Raw genomic sequence first — 23,180 nt, 5'->3', positions numbered from 1 at the left:
ACTTTGAAGATGCTGTTTCTGTGCATTTCTTTTCATCCTTGTCTACTCCAGCCTCACCTCGTAGAGTAGCTGTTCAACCAGAATTAGATTCCTATGAACTAAAGATGGTTCAAGACAACTGCAGTCATCAGAAAGCTTTTGAGAACTTTCACACAGGCATTAACTCCGGCCTGCTGGCTAAATGCTGGCATTTTGCCTGCAATTCCTGTAAAATCAGGAGTTCTTCCTTCCTTACTAGTAATAGGACACAATAGCCTTAACTGTATTTATTTGGTTTGTATCCCAATTAGACATGCATATACAGTTTTGCATTATATAGCAAAAAGAGGTTCATCAAAGGAAGCAACTTCTACAGAAGTAGGAAATTCTGAGCTGCTTTTCCTGCTCTTCCTTCAGTTACACCAAGAGAAGAACCCAACAGCCTTTACCTGCTGGGATTTACACACTGCCCCGACAAGGGACACAATAATAGTATATTGTTTGCTGTGGATTCAAATGCCAACAGAATAAGCAGCATGACCTCTTCCTGCTGCACCACAGTGCTATTCCCAGGTTAGAGAGAAATTTTCCTGAAAAAAATCTTGCTAAAAGCAGGCAGAAGACATGCTCTTTTTAGCATACAGTGCTTATTTAGGACTGACACTTCACAATCATTATTTTCTTCATTCTCCCTTTCTACATCATAACACAGGTTGAAAGAAACCAAGATGTCAGTTTCTCCCTGTAACACTTACAAGATCAGACAATTTCAAGAGTCAGATCGTAATCCTTAGGAACTAACACCAGGCAAATATTAGGAGCATTACAAGGCGAAGAGATCAGAGGCAGAGGCTCATTCCAGTCCACCTCCATACTTTGAGTTTCTGATAAATCAATTCCTGTCCAAACCTTGGTCAGATCTTTCTGCACTGTATACTGTAAATATATTGTAACTTTATCAGATGTTTAGAGTTAATTATAATTTATTTTTAGTTCAACAGATTTCCCAGTTTGTTTTATTCCAAGTTACTGCAGTAACCTAGAAGTTGTTTATGTAATGCATCAAACAATGGCTTAGGTTACAGTGTGCATAACAAACAACTGACTGACCAAAAAGGAATTGTAAATACCTGATTTCATGCCTGCTCTGCATGTCATATTTTTCTGCTTGAAGCTTATCAGCCAGCACTGCATGAAGGTCTGACTTCTCTAGTAGTTTGTTATCTGAAAGAACAAAAAGTGCAATTAAGAAGAAAACAAAAAGCAAAATCAGATTCCCACCCTCTTGCTCTACCAGCTAAGATCTAGTACCTTTAATTATTCTGAAACAGCCAAACCATTATGTAAGCCTCCACCACATTAGTGTGCACTCCTCTTTGGTGTCAGCAGGCTAAGGCAGAATTCAGCTACAACTCTAAGAATTCCTCATTAATCCAGATGCTGTGTGGGACTGATCTTACGAAAGCTTAACACACAGGCTGCTCAAGTGTATTATTATCTGCTAAAACAGATGATGTTCAAAGCTCAAGCTTTTTATAGCCCCTCAACTGATAGCAATAAGGAAAACAGACCTGCCAGAGAACTGGTTGCATCCAACATGGCTCACAGCCCTGCCGAGGTTTTGTTTGCTCTTCCCCTACAGCATACAGCACACCAGTGCATAAGCCAGCAGCGTTAGGTGACTCCCCACTTCCATTTACCCCTGGCACAGCTAGGGCAGGAGATGGATGGCAAGTAAGCACTGGACAGAAAGCACTGGCCCCTGAACAGCTCCGAATTTTACAAAAGGTCATGAGCATCGTCAATAGCACTATTGTTCTCAATTCCACAAACGTCTGAGCGGGAATTGTGCAGACAATTTAGACATTCAATCACTGTCCACAGCACAAACTCGGTTTAGCCCGTGAGAGAACTGAGAAAAGCAACTATTCATTTTCCTCAGTAACGTAGAAACCCCAACTTATCTCAGCTCCAACATCTCCCAGTCTTCTGAGAACGACTCACTCCAGGCGTCGGGAGCCCTTTACTACCCTGTTTTTCCCACCGTCCCAAGAGGAGTAGGAGGGAAGAAGAGCGTCTCTCGGCCTCTCCCCGCCGCCCCACTTACACTGCCCGATGATCTCCTCGAAGGCCTGCCGCTGCAGCCGGTCCCGCCGCCGCAGCTCCGCCGCGATGTGCCGCTTCCAAGGGGGGAAACCGGCGGCGCGCAACCCCGACGCCATCTCCACGGCGCGGCGGGAAGGGGCAGCGGGGCGAGCGCCGTCCGGTCCGCGGCCGGCTAAGGGCGGCCGAGGTGAGGGGAAGAGAGGAGAGGGAGCGCCGGGAGGCCGATGCCCGGCCGGCGGCGGGATAAGGAGCGCCCTCTCAGAGACGGGTGTCGGCCAGCGCGGCCCGCAGCCGCCGCCCCACGCCCGCCATGGCGCTGCGGTCGCGCTCTGTCAGAGGCCCTCACCTTCAGCGGCGCACCGCAATGGCGACAGCGGCTGCCCGGCGCTGCCCGGCGCCGCCCTCTCCCGGCGCCGCTATCCCCGCCACCCTTGCCCTCGCACCGGGAAGCACTGCGGTGAGGTTGCACTGCTAGCGTGAGGTCGGCCACCACCGGGCGGGCGGGCGAGCAGGCAGGCAGGTGGTCGCCTGAAAAGAGGGGACCTCGCACCGCGCCATTTTATGCCCCCCTCCCGGTAGCGCGTCGGTGCACTGCCGCCATCTTGAGAGCGGCGAGCGCCACCATCCAGCCCATGCCGCCATCTTAGGAGAGCTCTACCCGCCCCTCAGGGGCGCATACACCAGTCCTCCACCTACCCTCAGGCGGCCGCGGCCGCTGCCGCGCTCTAGCAGGGACGGTAGGCGGATGCGGGCTGTCCCAGCGGGAGGGCACGGCCCCTGCCATGCTGGCCGAAATAAATACCGATAGCTGCGGTTGGCGAGGGGGACACCAGCGTCCCGCCGGCGCCTGGGTGCTCCCTTCGCGGGCCAGGCTGCGTGTGGCTTTGGGCGGGGGGCCAGGAGTGGGTTGTTCGGGACATTGAATGCTCAGACCCCCTGAGCTGGACCAAAAGGAGGGGAATGGCCGGCGCCCGAAAGCGCAGCCCTAACTGGGGTCACCCGTCGGGGGGTGGGAAAAAGTAAATCTCCTGGCTTGCTCCTTGAAGCCTGCGTAGCTTCCCTTCCTCCCTTGTGCATCTGATGGGATGGAGCTGGGAATTCTACGCAATTCGAAGCTGATACAATTAAAATCACAGATCTTTTGGAATGATCCAAGCACAGAATGCGCCACAGGTTCACTAGGATCTCCTGATATTTCTAATTTTTAAAAGAGGGGACGAAAGGGCACCGTTTCAGAAAGTGTGACTCATACATAAATAGGTTCCCTAAAAGAATAACTAAAGCTTTTGCTATTAGGTCACCTAGCAGAGACAAGTAGTACGTGACACTTTGATGAGGCTTTGGTGAACTAAATGGTGCATGTGTGGCACCGAGGGCGTGTGCTGGCTTACCAACCATGAGTCTTAACGTTCATGCCTTTGCCTTTTATTTTTAAACTAAGATTATTACTGTGAATGAACATGTAATACTAAAAGCTATACCACTAGCAAAAGGGTGATGTAACACAGTGCCTGACATGGAGACCTGCAAGACTATTTGTTGAGTGTTTTTTGTATTTTTTTTTTTCCCCTGAATCTCCACCACGAGGCAACCTCCAGTTCCAGCAGGGCACACAGAGCATCAGTTGTGAAGCTTTACTGAGTTACACAGCTGTTCAAGGAGCATGGTGGCGAAATGAAGTGCGGTTTGGGGGTTTTTAAGACAGAATTGCTTTGAAAAATTACTTGGAACACAGCATAAACTACAAGGGCAGCCTTCACTGCACTAGCACATCGTGTCCAGTGTCAGGGAGAAACCACACATTCTCTGGCAAATGTAAAAATCCATAACGGCTTGCTTCATTGCTTTGCTTTTAACTGCTTAACTTCTTCAGTGATGTGTTAGGTAACCATATTATTGTAATTTCATTTGAAGTTGGGCAGGATTCATAAAGCTTTTCATCTTTAGCTACCTCAATTGTTTTATTTTTCTTTCGAGTAAATGAATGAGCATGCAATTATTAAATTGCAACAGAATAAAATAGATGATTCACTAGATTATTACACCGGAGGAGAGCATGCTTCTGGCTGAGTTAATAATAGTTCAAGCATAGCTCTGTCTTATCAAATACACTACATGAGGTTGTTAATGTTTTCTACCAAACTAGTTTGGTCAAGTGTAAGCACACAGCCTACTTTTTTTCTGCTTATACGTCATAAAATCAAATCAGATGTTTAAAAACTGTAGAATTACTTGTAACTGTAAGCTTAAGTCCTAATTCTGCAGATATAGTTAGTTACTGAACTCCTGAAGGCAATGTTGAAAGACATTCATCCTTTACAATCATCTTCTCTACACCTTAATCCTCTGCAGAAAAAGAGGAAACCAAACATGAAGCATGAGAAAAAGGGAGAAGACAAAAATACAGGGTTCAGGTTTGGTTAGTTCTCTCCCGAGGCTTTTACCTTGGCCTTAATATATAATCAGCCCCAAAGTCTCTCACTACCTTTGCATTGCCAACCACCTGCTTTCCTTCAGCCTCTCTAACAAAAATCCTTCAGCTCATTTCTGAGAATAGGCTTTTCTCACTAAAACCGGGGGAGAAAATAATTGTCCACTACTTCTTTCAGCATGGCAGGATAAAGAATCAGTGTGAACAGAAATGGCATGAAAAAAAAGTGTGTCCTCAAGCATTAGATAAGTTACTGGAAACACCGTATATGTTTTACTCTTTACAATAACTGCTAGACTGTTCTAAGGGAAGGATTTCAATTAATTGTTATCTGTATGTATTTGAATCTTAGACAAACCACACTATGCTAAAGATGTCGAGCTTCCTCTAATCTGTGATTTCCATAGTGGGCAGGATATCCTGATCTTTTTTTTTTTTTTTTTTTACAATACCTGCTAACGATGCTTTTTCCACTCCAATACAAAGTTCCTTTTTCTTCTTAAATTCAGCTTAAGCTTCTGGCAGTCTTTCAATAACACATGCCTGCTCCATGTTATCATCTGTCATCTTGCTCTCCTTTTATATCAACAAGAGTTACAAGAACATGTGATAAAATAGCTCGTTCAGACTGAAAGTGCCTTCTTTCTCCATTTGAAGCACCTTTCTGCTACCACCATTATTAAAATCTGTCAATTTGTTGGCTGTTGAATAGCCTAATTCTAGAATAAAACTTTAAGACAACTAACAAATCTAATGATTTTCAGAAAACTCATACCAGAGTGAAAAAGGAAAATCTATACCTCCAATGAGAGTATGTTGATTCTACACCCACAGAGGTTGAAACTTTGCTTCCTGTAGAAAGCGTGCTGTGGGTTTGGTAATGGTGCAACCAGGGGAAAAAAGGCAAAGGAGAACAAAACCCTCTTCAGCAGATACAAGCAGAGAGAAACACAGGGAGACAAAATCAGATGTTAGCAGCTGCGACAGAAGAGGTACTTGCAACAAGCATGCAAGATTGTGTACAGACACAAAAAGGGCTAATATCAAAATATGTTATTGATCTACCTGCCATGAGGGCCAGTTCTTTACCAGGTGATGGGCCAGCCATTCAGTGCCTGTCAGAGAGGTTCATCGTGGAGCTAGGCAGAGCAGTCAAATGTGCACTGTACTGGCCACAGACTCTTGGATAAAAAGAAAAAACGCTGGGAAAACTTCCTTCTGCACCCAGGTCTGCCTATACGCGGGACTACACCACATCTTCACCAGCTTTCCTAGTACACAAGCTGGTGCAGTCTGTGCACCCTAGCTGTGAGGTTAAACCCTCCATCATGTGGGGCACAGTGTCCTTCTAGAGGTATAATCTTATCCTCAGTTTACAACATTCTGTACTTAATTACAAATGAGCAGGGAGATGGAGAAGAAGCAAGATCTAAATGTAGTCCAACACTGCGTTAAGCCAGCCAGAAAGTGCCACTGAAGACAAAAACTATATGCTACAGTTCATACGTAAAAAGGATTTCACTCAGAGTCTTTGTGCCTGCCCTTTGTGTACCTTTGGCACTCCTGGAAGGTGCTGTCCATTTTGTGACATCTCTTGTGCTTCTGAATCCATTTCTGTTTCTGATGGCAAGCCCCACTCAACACCTGTGGCAGCTGCAGTTTCCCATGCAGACTAAAGACTGCAAGTATGCTGGAGAGCAGGTTTCCAGTTCAAAATTCTCTTGAAAACAGGATGCTGTTCAGCAGTGATAAATGCAAAGTACCACCTCAGGCAGGAGGAACTGAGCATGCGAATGCAGAAGGATCTGTAGGAAAGGACCTAGGGCATGTATTGGTTCACCAGCTGAACACAAGTCAGCAACAGCATGCTATCACGAGAAAAGGCAAACCTTCATCTTGGAGATAAACAGGGCAGTCATTAGCAAGAGACATGAAATGATCCTTCCCCTTTAGTTGGCAAGAGCAAGGCTTCTGGTGGAAACATGTCCAGCTTTAGCCAGCACATTTCAAGAAAAATTGAGTGTATTGAAGTAGCCTAGCAGGAATGACCAAAATATATAGAAGAATTGACCCAGAGAAAAGATTTGGGCATTTGGGATTGTTTACTCTAAAAAGAGGGTGGCTGACAGGAATCATGACAGCAGTATATAAATATGGTGTGTCAGAATAATAAGACAATAACCCGAGCTTCTTGTTCACAGGGGACAGGACTAGACTACAAGGGCTTAAAATCCACCAGAAAATACCCACTAGAGATGAGGAAGGGCTGGTAAGGATAGCAAAGCGCTCAAACAGGCTGCCTGAGGAAGATGAGAAACTCCCATGCTGGAGGTATGTAAGGCCAGTTAAAAACACTCCTCTGTGAAGAATTTTGTAGTTTATCCTTTGCTAGTATAGTGAATGGATTGCATGCATCCCTTCAGGGTCCCTTCCAGCCTAATTTTTCAGAGATTCTGTGCCAAGATGGCCATGTTGTGATTGACGCTCAAGTGATGAAACAGATCCTTGCTCAGAGGTGAGTGGAACTCGCCTTGCTGCTGCAAGGTTGGACTGAAGCTTGGTGCTTGGATTCGGTTACTTCCTTTGCTGCTTCCTGACTTAGAACCGAAAATTTTCATTTTCTGGGAAGATGCTGATCACCACTGTCCTTCCCAAAGGCTAAGTTAAATTCAAAGCTCAATTTTGAAATTAAGCTTTGTTTTGGATCTTTGAGTTTACATTTGAAAAGAGGAAACATTTCCTACATATGGTCATTTCCTTTGTGCTTACAAGCTATAATTTTGAAGATGCAAATTGCTGTGAAGTACAGAGCAGATATAATTTCTGTGCTAACTCTTCATCCTTTCTATTGCAAAGGTCTCATCTCTTTTCCAGTTTCTTTGCTGTCTTTCCTGCTTTCCTTCTCTGGGTCGATCTGTTTCTATTGGAGACAGCTTTTAGCCACCTCCCTTCTGCTGGATTCTCTCTCATTCCACAAAGTCTCTACCTTGTTGGTTGCTTTTTTCTCCAACCTTCCTAGTTGTTGCTGGACCTGGTCTCCTTCATCCATTCCCATTAATTCATTCTTTTGTGAGCACAACGTTTACTACCCTGATGTTTGCCATCTTTAACTCTATTAGTTATGATATAATCTAACCTCACATTATTCTGTATGCAATCTAGACCAGACCTTGGAAAAAAATGCAATAAAGTGTTACTACTAACCATAATGTGTAATAGATTACCATCCCTGGCACAGAATGGTTTCATTTAAATATAATCACAGTTGCACAGAATAGTTGCCTAGTCCAACCCCCAGATCTCAGGAAATGCTCATGGCTATACTTCATGACGTCTCCTGCAATACTGGATTTTTGAGAATACAGTTTTGATTACTGTTCTCTGGATGCTACAGAAGAATGACAGTTATTTTTCATCTAAAAGGACACGTTGAAGCCCTTCCATGTGTTTGCAACAACTGAGTCTTTTCAGGCAAACCTTTTATTCATATCTAGAAGCTGAAATCAAATAAAGCAGAATTGTGACAAAAATAAACCATGGCTGCAATAAAGACTAGATTAATGCATAAGACGTTGTGGCCCAGCAGATAGTTCTGCAGAGCTGAATTAATCTCTGCACGTCTAACGTACCTTTTGTTTGCTGACTTGGGAGGCTAGTAGAAAAGATGATTTGTAAATAAAATAATAAAATAGGATAATAGTAGTGAACTGGGAACAGAAGTTCATGGAAATTTGGTGATGCATAATGAGATAATGCTTCATCTAATTATGCATCAGAAAAAATATAGCAAATTACAGTAGGTAAAAAGAAATCTCTTTCTTCCCTCAACCTGGGATTCAGCTGCAAAAGAATTTCTGAGAGGCTTCAGAAGTTTTAACACAAATGCAATTCTAAAATACTTATTAAGAGCCACAATTGAAACACCACCATGCGCACACTGTGGAATTAGAAAGGAGATCTTTTCCATATTCATGTGAATAATAACCTGATGTTTGCATATATATATAGATTCTAGAACATCTTGTACCTCTACAGCTAACACCTTTTCTGCACTAGGGGAGTTTGGCATGTTGAAATGACTGTTTGGGTACTGTAGCAATTGCATAATGACCCCCTTTCATAGGCACTTGCAGGAATGCACTGGTGACTGCAGCACCTCTTAGGGGGCAGATGTGAGCAGCTGTGTCAGTTCCAGCTGTACTCAGCTCTTGCTTCAGCTGCGGAAAGAAAATAGGGAAAGTCACTGACCGTCTTTAATACTTCAGTCTCAACAAAACAAGCACCATGCAGATGCAGCTGACATATGTTACAGCACCAGACTGTCGATTGTTACTGCAGATCAACAGAAGCCTTCACTGTCACCAAAACTTTCCTAATGCAAAGTCCACCTGCTGCATCTATGATTTATGTCAAGGGATATAACAAATGAGGGTAGGGATGGAGTCTCTTTAGTAAATGTTCTAGAGGGAAAAGTGTGGATTTCTCTCAGGCAGAGATTAGGGAAATAAAAAAGAAGTATTTGGATATTGTGCATTTCCAACCCATCTGTTGCCATCTGGGGCCATTGGTTCGGAGATCTCTGGGAGTTGCCCGGGATCACCTTGGCCAGTTAGCTAGTCCTGACACCCATGGTTTAATCATGCACAAATATATGAGCCTTCAAAATGCTATAAAAATTAGGAGCTTTGTTTGGGGAGGAATCAGTTCATTTTTGGACGATACATTCCTTCAGTCACATGGACTAATTTAACTGCTATCACAAGGACAATGGAAAAATGTGGTAAAAATTTTAGAAAAATTTTCATTTTAAAAACAAATGTGAGGATAGTGACTAAATTATTAGTTTTAAGCTGTATAAAAAGAGAGTGCTTGTCCCCAACAGACTAGAGGCCAAAGCAACATAATTTCTAAGAACAGCAAAGTTATCCCCTTGCTGTTTTGGAGTGACTAACTCATCTTCATTTTTTTTTTTCCTCCTATTTTCCCTCCCTCTTGAGCCATTTTCTGTAAGACCCTACCTTTACCAGGAAGGAAATATGTAGCCCATTACTGCATTTTAGGACAAGCTTTAACAGTGCCCTGTGATAGTTTTACAGTTGAGAGGACAAGTACACTTGTGCAGGCAGGAAACACAGTTTTAAAAAGTTAAGAGTGTTCTACAACATTACATCCTGTAGCTGGGGACTTAAAGCATTTGACAGCTGGGTCTCCATGGAAATAAGTACACTAAAACTGCAGCTATTTTAAGAACTTAAAATAAAGGACACCAGAAGATTATAGATAGGTACTACATCTCGGGGAAAGAAGTACATTTTTGGACAATTCATACCCTTCACTTAATGTCTTCTACTTATACTGCAACTCATCCAACTTAATTGGACAATAACAGAGACTGCAGAAAAATGTGCCTCATTTGGCAAGAGAGTCATAGGCCCAGGGATAAGAGAAAGAAGAAGCCTGTGTTCAGTCCCGGTTTCATCTGGTTCAGGACACAGGCAGTAAAACCAGTAGATATTATCTTAAAGGCTTTATGACAGAAAGTAAAAATGAAACAAAACAAACATAAGCACAAGACTTATTTGTTTTCTAATTCAGTTTTCTAATATTCACACCTGGCAAGCTCGTACAGCTGGCATCATCAACTCTACCATCTCAAGGTACAGCTAGTCTTACTATGAAGACAAGTAATTATGCAGTGTCCCACTATATTTTTTGCACCAGCCCATCTCTACCACACTATGTATAAGCTGCTCACCTGAGAACTCTCTCTTCCGCAAAAGCCTCAGAAAGCTCTTTACAGAGCCTTCTTTTGAACATTTTCCACTTACAAAAAGTGTGGTGGCATTTGCCATCGTTCCTGTCATAGAGAATAACTCAGATGCTCTTAGGAGCCACAAGTTATAATTCTTACCCAGCTCTCAAGCTGGGTAAGTAATGCATTTTTTAGCATGGGAATAGTAATGCATTTTTTTCTGCCAGAAGCTTGGCAGAGAGCTTCTCTTCTCCCCCAGCAATAAGCCTTTCTAAAATATAGGCCAAATCAAATACCTGGATGTTATATTAAACCTTTGTAAGTCCAGTGTTAACAAACTCTGCTCATCTGCAAAATCTGTGCCAAATTTATGTAGTATTCCCAATTAGGAGAACATTTTTGCAAGAAGCTATCCTTGCTTTATATCAAGCTTTTATTTTGCAAACTTTGGGGAATATACTTTCTTTTCTGAAGCTTAGGAAGTCAGTGGATAAACACAGAAGATGTGAGCCTGTCTGATTGTTGAGAAGTTAAAAACTTTTTGTAGAAATCCTGTCACATTTCCATCTCTGAACATACAAGAACACACCACAGAATTAGTAGAAACTGATCTAACTCTCCGTATTGGACAGAAAGCTCACCTGCTGCAGGAAGGCTTTACTCTGTGGCTGTATGAGTTCTTCTGCAATCTGGAATAGAAAAGTGAAATGCTCCCCAGGGCCAGGAAATACCACAGCTATTGAATTATGGGGATTACACAGAAAGGATTCTATTGAATAAAGCAAGAGGAATGTAAGCTCAGGGCCTCTCTTGCTGACTTGCAGGTTAGACAGTCAGGTGTTTTGGTAACGATGCCTTGAAACTACAACCTGCATGGCAGACAACCTTCTCTTTTAAAAAGATTTCTACCTTACAGATTGTCCTCTTCCACCCGTTCTCACAAGCCTATGCTTGGCCTCTTCTGCTCCATTAAAATTACTGTACGTTTTCTATACTCACAAAATTAGTAACTGTAGCTGCTAACAGGTGCTGGAATTTTTAAGCCAGCTGTAGCTACAAAGGGTCGGTGCACACAGAAAAACGCATCCTCAGTTGCAATATCACAGTGGCATTGCTGAATCTTCCCTGCACTCCTTGGTGCTTTTGGCATTTTTTCTGGGCAGGGGCTACTTTCACTGAGCGAGCTACAGCTAAATCGGGACGACAGTTCTGAATTTTCAGCAAAGAATGATCAGAAAGGTGACTATTTTATTATTTTTAAGGAATAAACATGGAAACAATAGCACGATTAAGTCACAAACAGGCATAGCCTAATTGTAACCATGGCATTAACACTTAACATGACTATAACAGAAAATACAGGTACATTAACATTATTCATTCTCAGACAATGAACAAAAGTGTACAGTAAGGTCAGCATTAAGAATGCTACAGAACCAGCTGGCCAGTGTCCTTCAAAAGCAGAGTGCTTGCTATAAAACAGGCTGGAATGACTGCTGTCTGTCCCTTCAGGCAGCTATACTGCTAGGCTGCCTAGGAACCCTGCCTGTTCTCCGATTTCTGCTTGAGTCCTGATATTTCCCTTTGTTTGTTAGGGGTACTACAGCACTACCTACTGGGGAAAAAAAAAGAGCTACAGTGCCAAGGGCCAGCCCTCACACTCTGCTTGAATAATGCATATGTGTAGCCTGGGAGCTCACACTAGAGGAAAACCTGGCTCCGTTGACAGTGTGTGACATTCATCGGTATCTGCTATTGAAACTCTTTTCCCACCCTCCCCTAACTCGTTGCTCCACAGATAGGACATGCTTTTGGAGCTGTACCGCTTTCAAAATGCTTTCTTTTCACTCTTTAATATGAATTCTGTAACACAAAATAAAAATTTTGCTTTTGTAGAAATGGGGTTCTTTAAATACACCCCTTCCACCTCCTAGTCCTTGTGCCGTACCTTCCTCTTTTTCAAAACATTTACTAATGCATGTATTTAACCACCTGCCTCTTAATAGAAGTACCAAAGTGACACTACAAAAGGCTAACTTGCATTTGGTATTGTGGTCCTGGCTCCTCTTGGTCTGAGCCACATAGAATAATCTTCTCAGCTACAACACTTTCAGAATCATAGAGACAGATACATCCTTAGAAATAAAAATCCCCAGTCATTTTAGAACCAGACCAGAGGACATCAGTGCGAACAAAGCAGTAATCTCCATCTTTCTTCCCATCAGGATTCCTCCTAGGGTGCCATCTCCCATGTCATATTCACTGCAGAGACAAGAGAAGACATGAGCTTGTCTACTGTCAATTCTAAAAGTTTTGATGGAGAAAGACAAAAAAATACTACAGCTTGCTCAAGAGGGCTCTCTTTTTTCCTCCCAAACCCATTACTAAGACCTCCCCTACCCCTCATCTAGCTCATGATGTTTGGGTGGGGGAAAAAAGCCCACAACGAAAAACCCACCAGACCAGAAAAGTAGATGTGTGATTTTTTCTGTAGAGGGTTCAATAATGTTTTTGGACACCACTGTTCTAAGTCGATAAGTGTTTCCCGTAGATAACTACTTTTAATAATCTTTTTGTTAATTACAGCAAAGCAAATCTGTTAGCAATACTGTAGGTTTGTGCTGCCAGGCCAAGTTTGGACTTTCTCAGAAACAATGCCGTATGCACCAAACAAGCAATAACAAAGTAGCTGACTATTTGCATTCCTCTTCTGGCCATCAACCTTAAACAGTCCAGAAGTAGTTAAAGTTTCATGCAAAACTAAGGCCATGGTTTCACAATGTGACATTTGCTGCAGCAATGTTGCTTTAAGACACTTCCTTGCATCCCCTGCTCTCCAAGCCCTGCAGGTTTGTGGGACAGTGCTCTGAGCTTGGTTAGGAAATGCAGAATAAGGGCACAGTGATTAAGCCAGTAATACTCTAGTAGTATTCTGCTGTGGCACCACAGTCTAATAAAAGTTCTACCCTGCCTTATTCCCACAAGTAACACACCGGTGTAGTTGTTCTGCCAACTGGTCCCTCTTCTGTCCGATGCTTCGCAGAGTGCGGCAGCTCTGAACTGTCCCGATAGTCTCGGCCCTTGGAGTTCTGCATGTCCAGCACTGCCCGGCTCTTCGAAGGAAGGGGTGGCTTGTTTTGCTGTCCCTGGATGCTTGGACTAACTTCAGACCTCAATGGCTTGACTAGTTTTTTTAGCGGTGCTGAGTTTTCTGATGATGTAGTCATCTTTGGTTTGCCTTGTGTCTTTTCACCTGTATTCTTTTCTTCAGATTGACCGGAGCAGGTATAGGACCGAAATCTCTGTGTAGGGACCAGGAAAGGTGGTGATGGTTGTTTGCCAGAGGTCTTGCTGCTTTCAGGCTCCTGTGACTTTGTGAGATGAAAACTCTGATCGGGCAGTGGTGGCTGCTCTTTTCGCAAGGCCTTGGGGTAGTCCTGCTCTTTCTTTGATGCCACCTTGCCTTTACAGCCCATAGAGCCATACAGCGGGTTCTCAAACATCTCTGGCTTTTGCTGTCCCTCCTCCTGAGGCACAGGCTCTGCTGTGGTTTTCCCCAGTTCAGGTGGCCTACAGTCATCAAAGCAGTGTAAAAAGGAGACTTGTAAAGAGCAGGCAAGAGACACTGAGTGATTTAAAGAGAAAATTAATAGGAAATGAGCATGATAAAATTAAACTGACTGTGCAAAGAGGTAACAGGTTAACAATTAAACTTGTGGGGAGAGAACAGAATTGTGTATTGTTTTTACTTTGTTTAATCATTATTAACATGACAGCTGAAAGCAGATATGCTCTCATATCTAGGTGTAAACTCCCTGCTGGACTACAGTCTTATCAGTGTGATACTTGGCTTCTCTTTAAACATAGATAAGCTACTGAGCCAAACTGTGCCAAGTGCTTTGATGGCTGTGTAACATGCACAAATCTGAATTTAAATATTAATAAGAATCCTCAGATCTGGCAGAGAGGATTGAAATAGCTGTCTGGACAGTTAACGTAAGAGCTCACATCACACTGTAGCATTTTACAACTAGGTCAATCTCCTCTTGCTACCATACAGTATTCCTAGGGAAGGGATAAAACACCTTAATGCACCCAAATGCACAATATATAAGTAATAGCTATATACTGTAGGGTGAGACAATTGTGTGTTCACAGCTGAGCCCTTTGAATTGAGGCTCAGACTGGAATGACAGCACAGCTGCACATGGGACAAGGGAGGTTTCATGGGTTTTGTATGACTCAACCTGATTTGGCAATGCTTTAATCTGGAGAACCGCCACAATACTTAAAAGATCAGCCTCAATATCACTGAACAGAGTGGCACATGTTCTTTGGATGTCTTCAAATGAGTTGTGTTCTTTGCTTTAAGTTATTTTCTGGATGTCAGTATATGCAGGAGCAAAGAGCTGAAAGCATGATGAAGTGTTGTCAGGTACATAACAGATTGAGGTAGTGCTTGCAGCTCTGACTTCTCCAAGTTCTGGCTTATAGAGTACCACATACATTTACCAGTGAACTCTAGCCCAGACTCAGAAAGCAGCTGTCACTATGAAAAAGAGGTCTGGAACAAGGACACCGGTTGTGTACATGCACTAGGGCAGAATAGCCTCATCACTTTACTAATTTGGGTAGGGACAGGATATTTTCAATTGCTGGGTGGAAATTCTGCATCAAGACTTGTGATAGATGCAGCACATGGATGCTAATTTCTATAGCAAGCTGGACAGTTGTATAGTAGTCCATGTAGAAGTTCAGTTAAAGTACATCACACATGACACATGAAGGAGCTCTCCTTCCCATCCAGTGGAAAGATCTATGCCACACTCTTCCCTTTTCGTCTTTGTTACAACAGTTAACTCTGTAGTCTTCTCCCTCTCTTCTCTCGGCCAGGAATTAAACTTATACATATATTTTTGCCTTTCCTTTCACAAAAGTCTGAGGAACTACTACACTAGCTTTCTTTGAGTATGTGATGTATGCACTTGTGACCTTCAATTATCTTTTTCTAATTCTAGAGATAAAAGACTGAAAGAATATGCTGCAGCTTAAACTCTCTTATCTTGAACAGATAATGAAATAGTGACTGTGCAGAATGACAGGAGAGAGGGGACTAGCTCCAGTGCAAAACTCAAAGACTCACAGGTACTCTTGACTCCGACTACAAGTGCTTCTGTTTACTGTAGGCTGGAGGGATGGTTTTGGAGACAGAGGTGACAAGGAGGGTGATGTGGAGGATGACTGACTCTGTCCCATTGCAGAGGTGGTCTCTTTGGGCTGCTGCTCATAGCTCCACAGAGAAGGTGGCTGGTCTGGTGAAGGTATCTGCTTAAGCTGGCTGGTTGCAGAGGGTTGCTGAGAGAAAGCAGCCATCCCCAGGTAGTTGGGGTTGCTGATGTCTGTGGGAGTGGAGCTGCTGAAGAGAAGAAATATTGTTAGAAAGATGTACGCACAAATATATATTTTTTTTTGCCTCCCTCCCAGCTACAAAGGAGTTAGTGCCCACTGACTGCTTAGATTCAATACCACCTACTTTTTTTTCTTTTTTTGTCACTGTTGCTTCAGAATCAGAGAACAGGTGGGAGTCCTGTTAGCACCTTCTCCCCTTGGTCACTGGAGAGGAAGCAGCTGGGTCAAGGCTACTTCCCCCAGCCCCAAATAACCCCTCTGGCTGTGGGAGATGCTTCATTTCCAGGCGCTGCAGAGAGCACTCAGCTTCTGTAGCCACGTATAGGGACTTTTACAAGTTTCTAGGCCCAGCAGTTCAGCTGGCAGCTGCAGCAGGACAGCTCCAAGCAAGGAGCAAATCACAGCACTGGGCAGCACTGCACAGCAGAGGAGTATGCTGCTGGAAGAACAGGAGAGACATTTGGCCTTTTGAGGTGTACCCATACAGACTAGCAGGCAGAAGGCAGGAAGCTGCCTGCAAAGAAATGCACCTGTGAAACTGGAATGAAAGGACAGCCTTACCCAAAGCATCATGTGACCCTTGAAAAGGAAACAACAGGCAGTTTGAGCATAGCTTTCCACCCCAAGCTGGCAGAGGTAAAGCAGCAAGGTTACCGTAACATATCCTCCTTTCCCGGGTTGTCTGGAGAAGAGGAAGCACTCCCCCAGTAGCGAGCAATGGCTGCTGCCTCTCTGGCCATCATATGAGTAGATTTTGACTTTCTGTTGGAAATAAAACAGTCCTTTTTAAGTGGGGTGTAGGGACCCAGTCTGACTAATGCATTCTCAGATTTTGACGCTTTGGGCACAGAAGCATTGACCAGCCCTGGCCACAAAGGCAGCTTCCCAGTGCTCACCACACCTATTAATATTGCTTCCACAGCAAGCCCAGCTTTGCGTTTATTGATCCAATTAGTATTCTGTAACTGACTTGCCCTTTACCTGTTAGTCTGATCCCAGTCTTTGCTAGGCTCTAAGTTGCTGATGTTCTTTGGTTTCTGCCCAACAATTTCATCACGTTCAATCTTGACAAAATCTGAAGGAAAGAAAAGACATAAGAGGGTGTTTTGGCAGCTTCAGAGTCTGATTCCCTAAGGTTTCTTTGTTACTGCTTGTATTAAGAATGACAGTGAGACAGTTTTAAACAGTTGTTGCTATTATGTTTTCAACTGCTCACTAATACATATCATATTTTGTTGACATAGGAAAAAGCTTGTATCTTGAAATACAAAGGTCATGATCACCCAGTCATATGCAGGTCATTTTACCATTGACAATAACAGTAAATGTCATGTGGCTGCTTTTGTGCTCTGAAAGAGAACAACAGGTAGCAAGATGAAAATAAGCAAAGTTTGTGATCTTTTAGTGGAGGAACTGCTCCCTGAGAGCCTCACATGCTCTTTGCAGATGTGCCCCAGGGTGACTGGAGCAGGGACAGCTTCGGCACCGTGTCATATATGCACTGCAAGCAGAAATACGGTATCACCATTCATTAAAATCAGTATCAGTGACAGACAGGGGGCTCTCTCAGTCTTCTGAATTTACTTGAATGATGAAAAAGAAACACCCAGATGGAACTGCTGTCTTTCTGAAAGAGTATACACCTGAGAACTAACAATACTCACATCTTGCAGTCAGCATCAAAAGCTCTTGCCTAATTTTCAATTCCTTGACAGTTATCAGAAGTCTTTTGAGAATGAATATCCATTCTCTAGGGTGAGCATTGCAGAGATTATCTCGTTCCTTACCATACAGTTTCTCTCTCTGTTTTCCTTGTGAAGTTTGTAACTTGATTTCACCTTGGAAGACCCCTGTTTTCTCACCATGGTGTGTCAGCACAGTATGGATTGGAACTAAGGATTCTGTTGCTTCTATTCGCAGGGCAATGCAGCCTTCCCCTAGAGGATGACAAGGACACAATGAGCCTGGGACTGAGAAAAAAGCATTGAAATCTCTTTCTCCTGTCAGTCATCTAGTATCACTATGCTGACAGGGCTGAGATTACCAGAGAGAATCCGCTTTGGATGACAGTAAGGAGTGCAATATCTCTTGAGAAATCAGGGGCATTCATTTCACTTCTTCACATATGTGTGAAGGATTTCGGCACTGGAGCCACCCACAGGTAACTACAGCGTTCTGAGCTTCCATTACTGTTAAGGAAAACATGAGCCTGTGACTGCCATTTCAGTTAATGGGATTTCAGCAGAGTGCCTTCTGTGAGCAAGGACTGTAATCTCTGGCTGGTTAGAATTTGAAAGCAAGCAGCACTGACAATGACTTTTCTAAAGCAAGGAGGAATGCATCAAGTAAGTGCAAGTGAAACAGGATTCCTATATTCTGAATAAACCCATTTAAACAGACTGACTTCTGATTTAATTCCTGTAAAGTACTTTCTTTTTAAGCCACTGCTCTTTTAGGGCTGGTAAAGCTCACACAGATTGATGCTTCTAGTTCATATTCCTCTAATCATCACTACCTCTCAAAATATTGCCCACAATGTATTTTTGTACATATTGAGTTCTAAATCAGAAGTCAGAGCATCATAGATGTTCAGTCTGTAAGAGTTACTTCTGTTCTCTCCCACTCTTTCAGCAGTTTGGAAAAATCTAAGTAGATTTTGACTCATCCAGAACTTTAGAGCTAAGCACTTACCATAAGATTCATCACTGTCTGATGACTTAATGCTGATCAGGATATGTTGATCCAGTAGGTATTCTGGGTCTGAAATAATTGGAGTCAGCTGCAAAGACAAGTTAATATGGGTCAATACAATAGGAGGTCTACATGAAGACAGTTCTCCCTGTGCTTCAGTCCCAAATGAGCAAAACTCCGTGGACAGACCCATGAGGGTATCACATCAGCCCCAGGATCAGCCTCTTCAATGATGTTTGGAGATCTGTGGTAGAAGGCTATGTACTTTTAGAGTCCCCCCACTCTCGCTCCCAGCACAGCAGACAGAATGTTACAAATCAAACACATTGGGCTGAGCTGCAGTTTTTTCCCTATAGTGCAGACAGAAAATTGCTCTAGGAGGAAGTGACCTGGACTCTGATTACATTCTGTTCCCAAAAATCTGTTTGGTTGTTGTTACAGTCAGTTATTGTAGAATCTTTCCCCAACCTCTCAGTGTAAGGCAGTCTTTCCAAAGTCAGCAGTTCTTCTTTTGGGCTATTCAGAAGGGTACTGACATGCACATTTCCAAGAGCTCTGATAGTTCTTCCAGCTCCCACGATGCCAGGAAATGGACAACAGCTCCGATCTCAAGGATAAGATTGTCTTTGACATGCAGAATACTACTTCTGGCCATTGATGTTCTTTTTAATGCAGGTAAAAAATATTTAGTCAATGTTTCTCAAAAATACCAAGAAAAAAACACTTTGTCTCACAGGGCAAAAACTACAGCACAACTGTTTTATTTTCCATCTAGAACTAAATATTTTTTTCCTCCTTAAAAGACTTGTCAGCATAGTATGCTCACTGAAAAGGTGAGAAAAAAGTTACACTTCTGAGTGACATAATCAGACCAGCAAAATACCTGATACAGATGGAAGTATACTTGGAAGAAAGTATTTTCCTGCTTATAACATACCCTGTTTAGCTTAAGCCCATCCTGCATTCTTACAGTCCCATTTGAGTGTAAACAAGACCACAACCATGTTCCTGAAAGTAATGTTTATATAAGCAAAAGACATAACATTGCTTATGGTATGCAAGTGGAAGGCTTCTCTTCCATATGGAGATATAGAAACATAGTCCCAGTTTACCTTTGGAAGAGCATCAATGAACTTTACCACAAGCTCCCCTTCATTCCCATCCTCATTTTCCCCTTCCTGGCTCTTTACAAAACCTGCAAAAGTGATGAGAAAGGAGTTCATCAGAAGAGAGACAGCAAGAACTTGTCTACAAATCCTTTTCAGATGCTAGGCCTACAATTATTTTCCCACTTGGACACACGTTTTAAAAGTATAAAGAAGCTTAAAGTCTGAGCTTTGGGTGAATGTTTACACAGTAAACTTAAAAGTGATTTTACTGGAGCATTGTTAAAAGGTTTTATTTTACAGTTAAACTTGGCACTGAAAAGCTCAGTGCATACATGGACTGGAGGATAAAAACATGACAGCTCTTCCTACGCCACTCAAGATAGCACACTTTTGAAATTCTAATTTAAGATTTCTAATATACTGTTTCCATAGAAATTTATGCAAATTTTGATCCAGCCAAAAAATAATCTTTTATGGAACTGTCTTTGACACAGCGCTCTGACATGCGATAATGTGATGAAGCATACGCTGAAGGCATGATGTCCCACTTACAGGAGCAGTCTTGTGATGGGGAATCGCTTAGAAAAAAAACATGCAAGGACATGTAGGCTCGCATTACATAAACAGCTGAGACTCAGCCCTGCAGCACAGGGACAGGGAGTAAAATCTGCAGCACTGGTGAGTACACAGTCCCATTTACAGAATCAAATCACTGTCTCTCCTTTCACTTTAAGCTGATCCTCTGGCTTATTCTTTTCAAACCAGGGTAATTAAATTATTTTTATTAGCATAATGCAGTTGCTTTATTTTGAAAGCACCTGATTGTTTGTAGCAGGCACAATTTAGAAATTTAATCAATCCAGTGTTTGCTTAATAGACATTGTCTGTGTGATAAGCAAGGACAACACATTTCTCTTCAAGAAAGAGATGATCAGATTCCAAACAAGATTGAAGAAATGGTGGAAGGCTACATGCCTAAGCATGGACTACAGCTGAATGGCTGTGGGTTTTGGATTGTATTGCTGACAGTATAGGATGTCTTGTAAACCTCAACAAATCTCTAGGACATCCTTTTTTGCACTGGAACAAGTGATCTACACAGCTGTTTATTAAGATCAAAGCAAGAGGAAGGAGAACTAATCCAAACAAGGGGAAAATGTTGACAGAAAGAATAACGATGGGCAAAGCTGTACCTTCTAAGCAGCTAGAGTGAAACTCGATGTAGAACTTGGTCTGGGACTTGGTCTTCAGCGTAGCGTAGCAGTGCAGGAACTCTATCTCCCCTTGGGAATCCGTGTACTTGGAGTCTAGGAAAGAGGAGGGGAAGATAATGGCATTTTCAGTAGGAGATAAAGAGGGAGCATTTTTGAGCGGACTCTTTAAGCATCAGCTTTTTCTTTCAACATATACAAAGCACTGCATTTTATATCCAAAGGTGAAGGCAGAACACTTGCACCCAGCCTGACTAACCATTCTTCGAAACAAACTGTGAGGTGACTCCCACTTCAAAGGTGGCAAAGACCGGACTGTGGTCACTTGTCATGATGTCAGTGGTGCAGCCTGCCAACGAGAAAGGGAGGATAGTTACTGCCTTGCTCCAGTGAGGTCACTGTGATAGAAATGTTATTCAGTAATTTTCCAGAAAACATAACTGTTGCTGTGGTAACTGTCTCTAGTCAAAGGGGTTTCTGCATAATCTCATGTTAGTATATAGGAATGTAACTCTTTTGTCAAAATACATGAAGAATTTGGTTAACAGACACAACTTTACCATATCATTTTGCAAGTGACTCTCAGTGTTAGATTCCCCACATACAAAAAGCATTTGCAGGCTTCCTGGTTGCCTCTGCAACAAGCACAGCTAATTAAAGCCCTAATATGTCACACATGAATACACTGCTGCTACTTCAGTGCTACAGAGCAACTCATGGCCCAAGATTAACAGTGAGTGAGCAAGATCTTGACTTGACCTAAGCGCACACTGAGCTCCAGCAAGCTCCATCCATTTTATAGTGTATAAAAGCAGATGCCAGACTTCCTAGAGGTGCTTTTTTGACCACACACCTCATCATCATCAGCTCTGTGATCAGATGAGTCCACTTTATCCCCCAAGAGACTTCTACAGTCCTCATCTCAATCCCATGCATAGGAAACTATCAATATCATACTCAGATGCTTGGTCCTATATAGTCAATGAAATTTCAGGAACTAGTGTCTGAGTCTTTTTTTAAACAAGTCTTGTGGGCTCCCTCTCCTCCCTGCACTGCACTTTTGTGACACTTCTCAGCAAGAAAGAGAACAGGCTCTTGGTACCACACAGTCTTTCTGGAATATGATTTGATAGAAGAAAGATGTTTGCAGCTCCAGCCCCTGCAGACTGGACTGTCTGCCCTGCTGGCACCATCAAGTAGGGAGCTCCTGGTGGTAACTGCACAGGAAAAGTGGTTGTTGTTGCCAAGAAATAACTGGCGTTAAGTGATCCTACAGCGTGGCCTAAAGCTGGACAGCTGCAGCTGTCTGAGCAGTATTCTGCACATAACAGAGTAACAGAATTAATTCCCAAACTTGTAAGGTTACAGAGAGATTTAGCTCCACTCTGCCTGGTTTAACATCAGGTCCCTCTATGCTGAGCGCCTGGCAGTGCAGGGAGATCCTACAGACTCTGCTCTGAGTCACTTCCGTTTCAGACTGATTGCTTTGCTCTCTACAATCTGTTATCTACCCACCATAGGACTGACACACAACATGCACCATGGGGTATGATTTCCAGAGCACTCGATCACACCAGGATGGCAAATTGTACTTCATCTGCAAACCAAAGGAGAAGCGATGTCAAGAAGAAGGGAAAGGACCAGTTCACAAAAGAACAGGAAATTCACTTGCCCAAGCACTACATATTTGTGTCAAATCTTTTTGTTTGTATTCACTCCTTTCAAAACACTACAAGGGCAGAAAATGAAGAGATTGGTTTAGGTCACTTCCTTCTGTAGGGGTTACTTTACCTGCTCTGCCATATACTTCTGAAGGGAAAACAGTTTTCACCTACCCCTGTAGCTTTTTGCTTGGTGTAAGCATACTTCTCCCGAGTGCCTCTTTCAAAGCGGTAGGTTGGAGCAAAAGTAATCTCTTCTTCCTCTAAAACAGAGAGATAGCTCTGTTACAGTTTGGCCCATTGAGAACCCTCACCTGGGCAAGACAGCCGCTGCTCTGTACACCCTGCCCTCATCAAGTCTGGCAGGGAAAGTTGCTAGAAATGGGAGAGGAACCTGCCAACAAACTCAGAATCTTACCAAACTGCAGAAACACCTTTTGGTCCTTTCTCTCTATGAGAAGCTGGTCGAAAGCCAGCAGCTCCGGATACTGCTGCTGCCTGATCTTCTGGATAATATTCTCTGCTTCCTGCCAACAGGGAAACAGCAGAGCTGCAGATGATGCAAAACCTTCTTATAAATACTCCCTTCACTGGTGAGCCAGCAAGTGCTTCTGAACTGTTTCACAGAGCTGTACCTCCTGTCACTTACCCACCTTTCCCTTCACTGAAAGGCCCCAGTCTTTGCTGCGTGGCTGAATATTTGTCTATCGAAACAGGCATCAAAATGCCCACACATCCCCTACACAAGCATAGACACATGCTCACACACAATCAGATGCACATCAACACCAGGCTTGCTGTTGTCTCCCGCCTACTGAAACCTATCCAGTA

At 43.1% G+C, this 23,180-nt stretch overlaps 2 protein-coding genes across 3 annotated transcripts in view; both read right to left on the bottom strand.

Moving 5' to 3' along the window:
* ATG16L1 (autophagy related 16 like 1) overlaps positions 1-2,476 on the bottom strand; it is a 20,887-nt gene extending 18,411 nt beyond the window's left edge. Inside the window, exons 1-2 of the mRNA XM_064457223.1 lie at positions 2,087-2,476; positions 1,110-1,203 (exon numbers count right to left, since the gene is read on the bottom strand). Of these exons, the coding sequence (XP_064313293.1) occupies positions 1,110-1,203; positions 2,087-2,201 (209 nt within the window). The 5' untranslated portion in view covers positions 2,202-2,476. The remainder of the gene's footprint in view (positions 1-1,109; positions 1,204-2,086) is intronic.
* A 9,018-nt stretch (positions 2,477-11,494) lies between these two features.
* Positions 11,495-23,180, bottom strand: part of INPP5D (inositol polyphosphate-5-phosphatase D) — a 55,050-nt gene continuing 43,364 nt past the window's right edge. Inside the window, exons 16-28 of one of the 2 annotated variants that reach the window (XM_064457216.1) lie at positions 22,768-22,876; positions 22,524-22,612; positions 22,204-22,285; positions 20,948-21,037; positions 20,671-20,784; positions 19,481-19,563; positions 18,369-18,456; positions 17,465-17,614; positions 16,659-16,752; positions 16,332-16,439; positions 15,412-15,684; positions 13,262-13,838; positions 11,495-12,530 (exon numbers count right to left, since the gene is read on the bottom strand). In XM_064457216.1, coding sequence (XP_064313286.1) covers positions 12,528-12,530; positions 13,262-13,838; positions 15,412-15,684; positions 16,332-16,439; positions 16,659-16,752; positions 17,465-17,614; positions 18,369-18,456; positions 19,481-19,563; positions 20,671-20,784; positions 20,948-21,037; positions 22,204-22,285; positions 22,524-22,612; positions 22,768-22,876 — 1,860 coding nt within the window. In that variant the 3' untranslated portion in view covers positions 11,495-12,527. The other variant, XM_064457215.1, reaches the window with a different exon arrangement.

This window comes from Phalacrocorax carbo, chromosome 7 (genome assembly GCF_963921805.1).
Source record: "Phalacrocorax carbo chromosome 7, bPhaCar2.1, whole genome shotgun sequence".
Taxonomy (NCBI): domain Eukaryota; kingdom Metazoa; phylum Chordata; class Aves; order Suliformes; family Phalacrocoracidae; genus Phalacrocorax; species Phalacrocorax carbo.
This window is presented reverse-complemented; position numbering and strand designations above follow the sequence as displayed.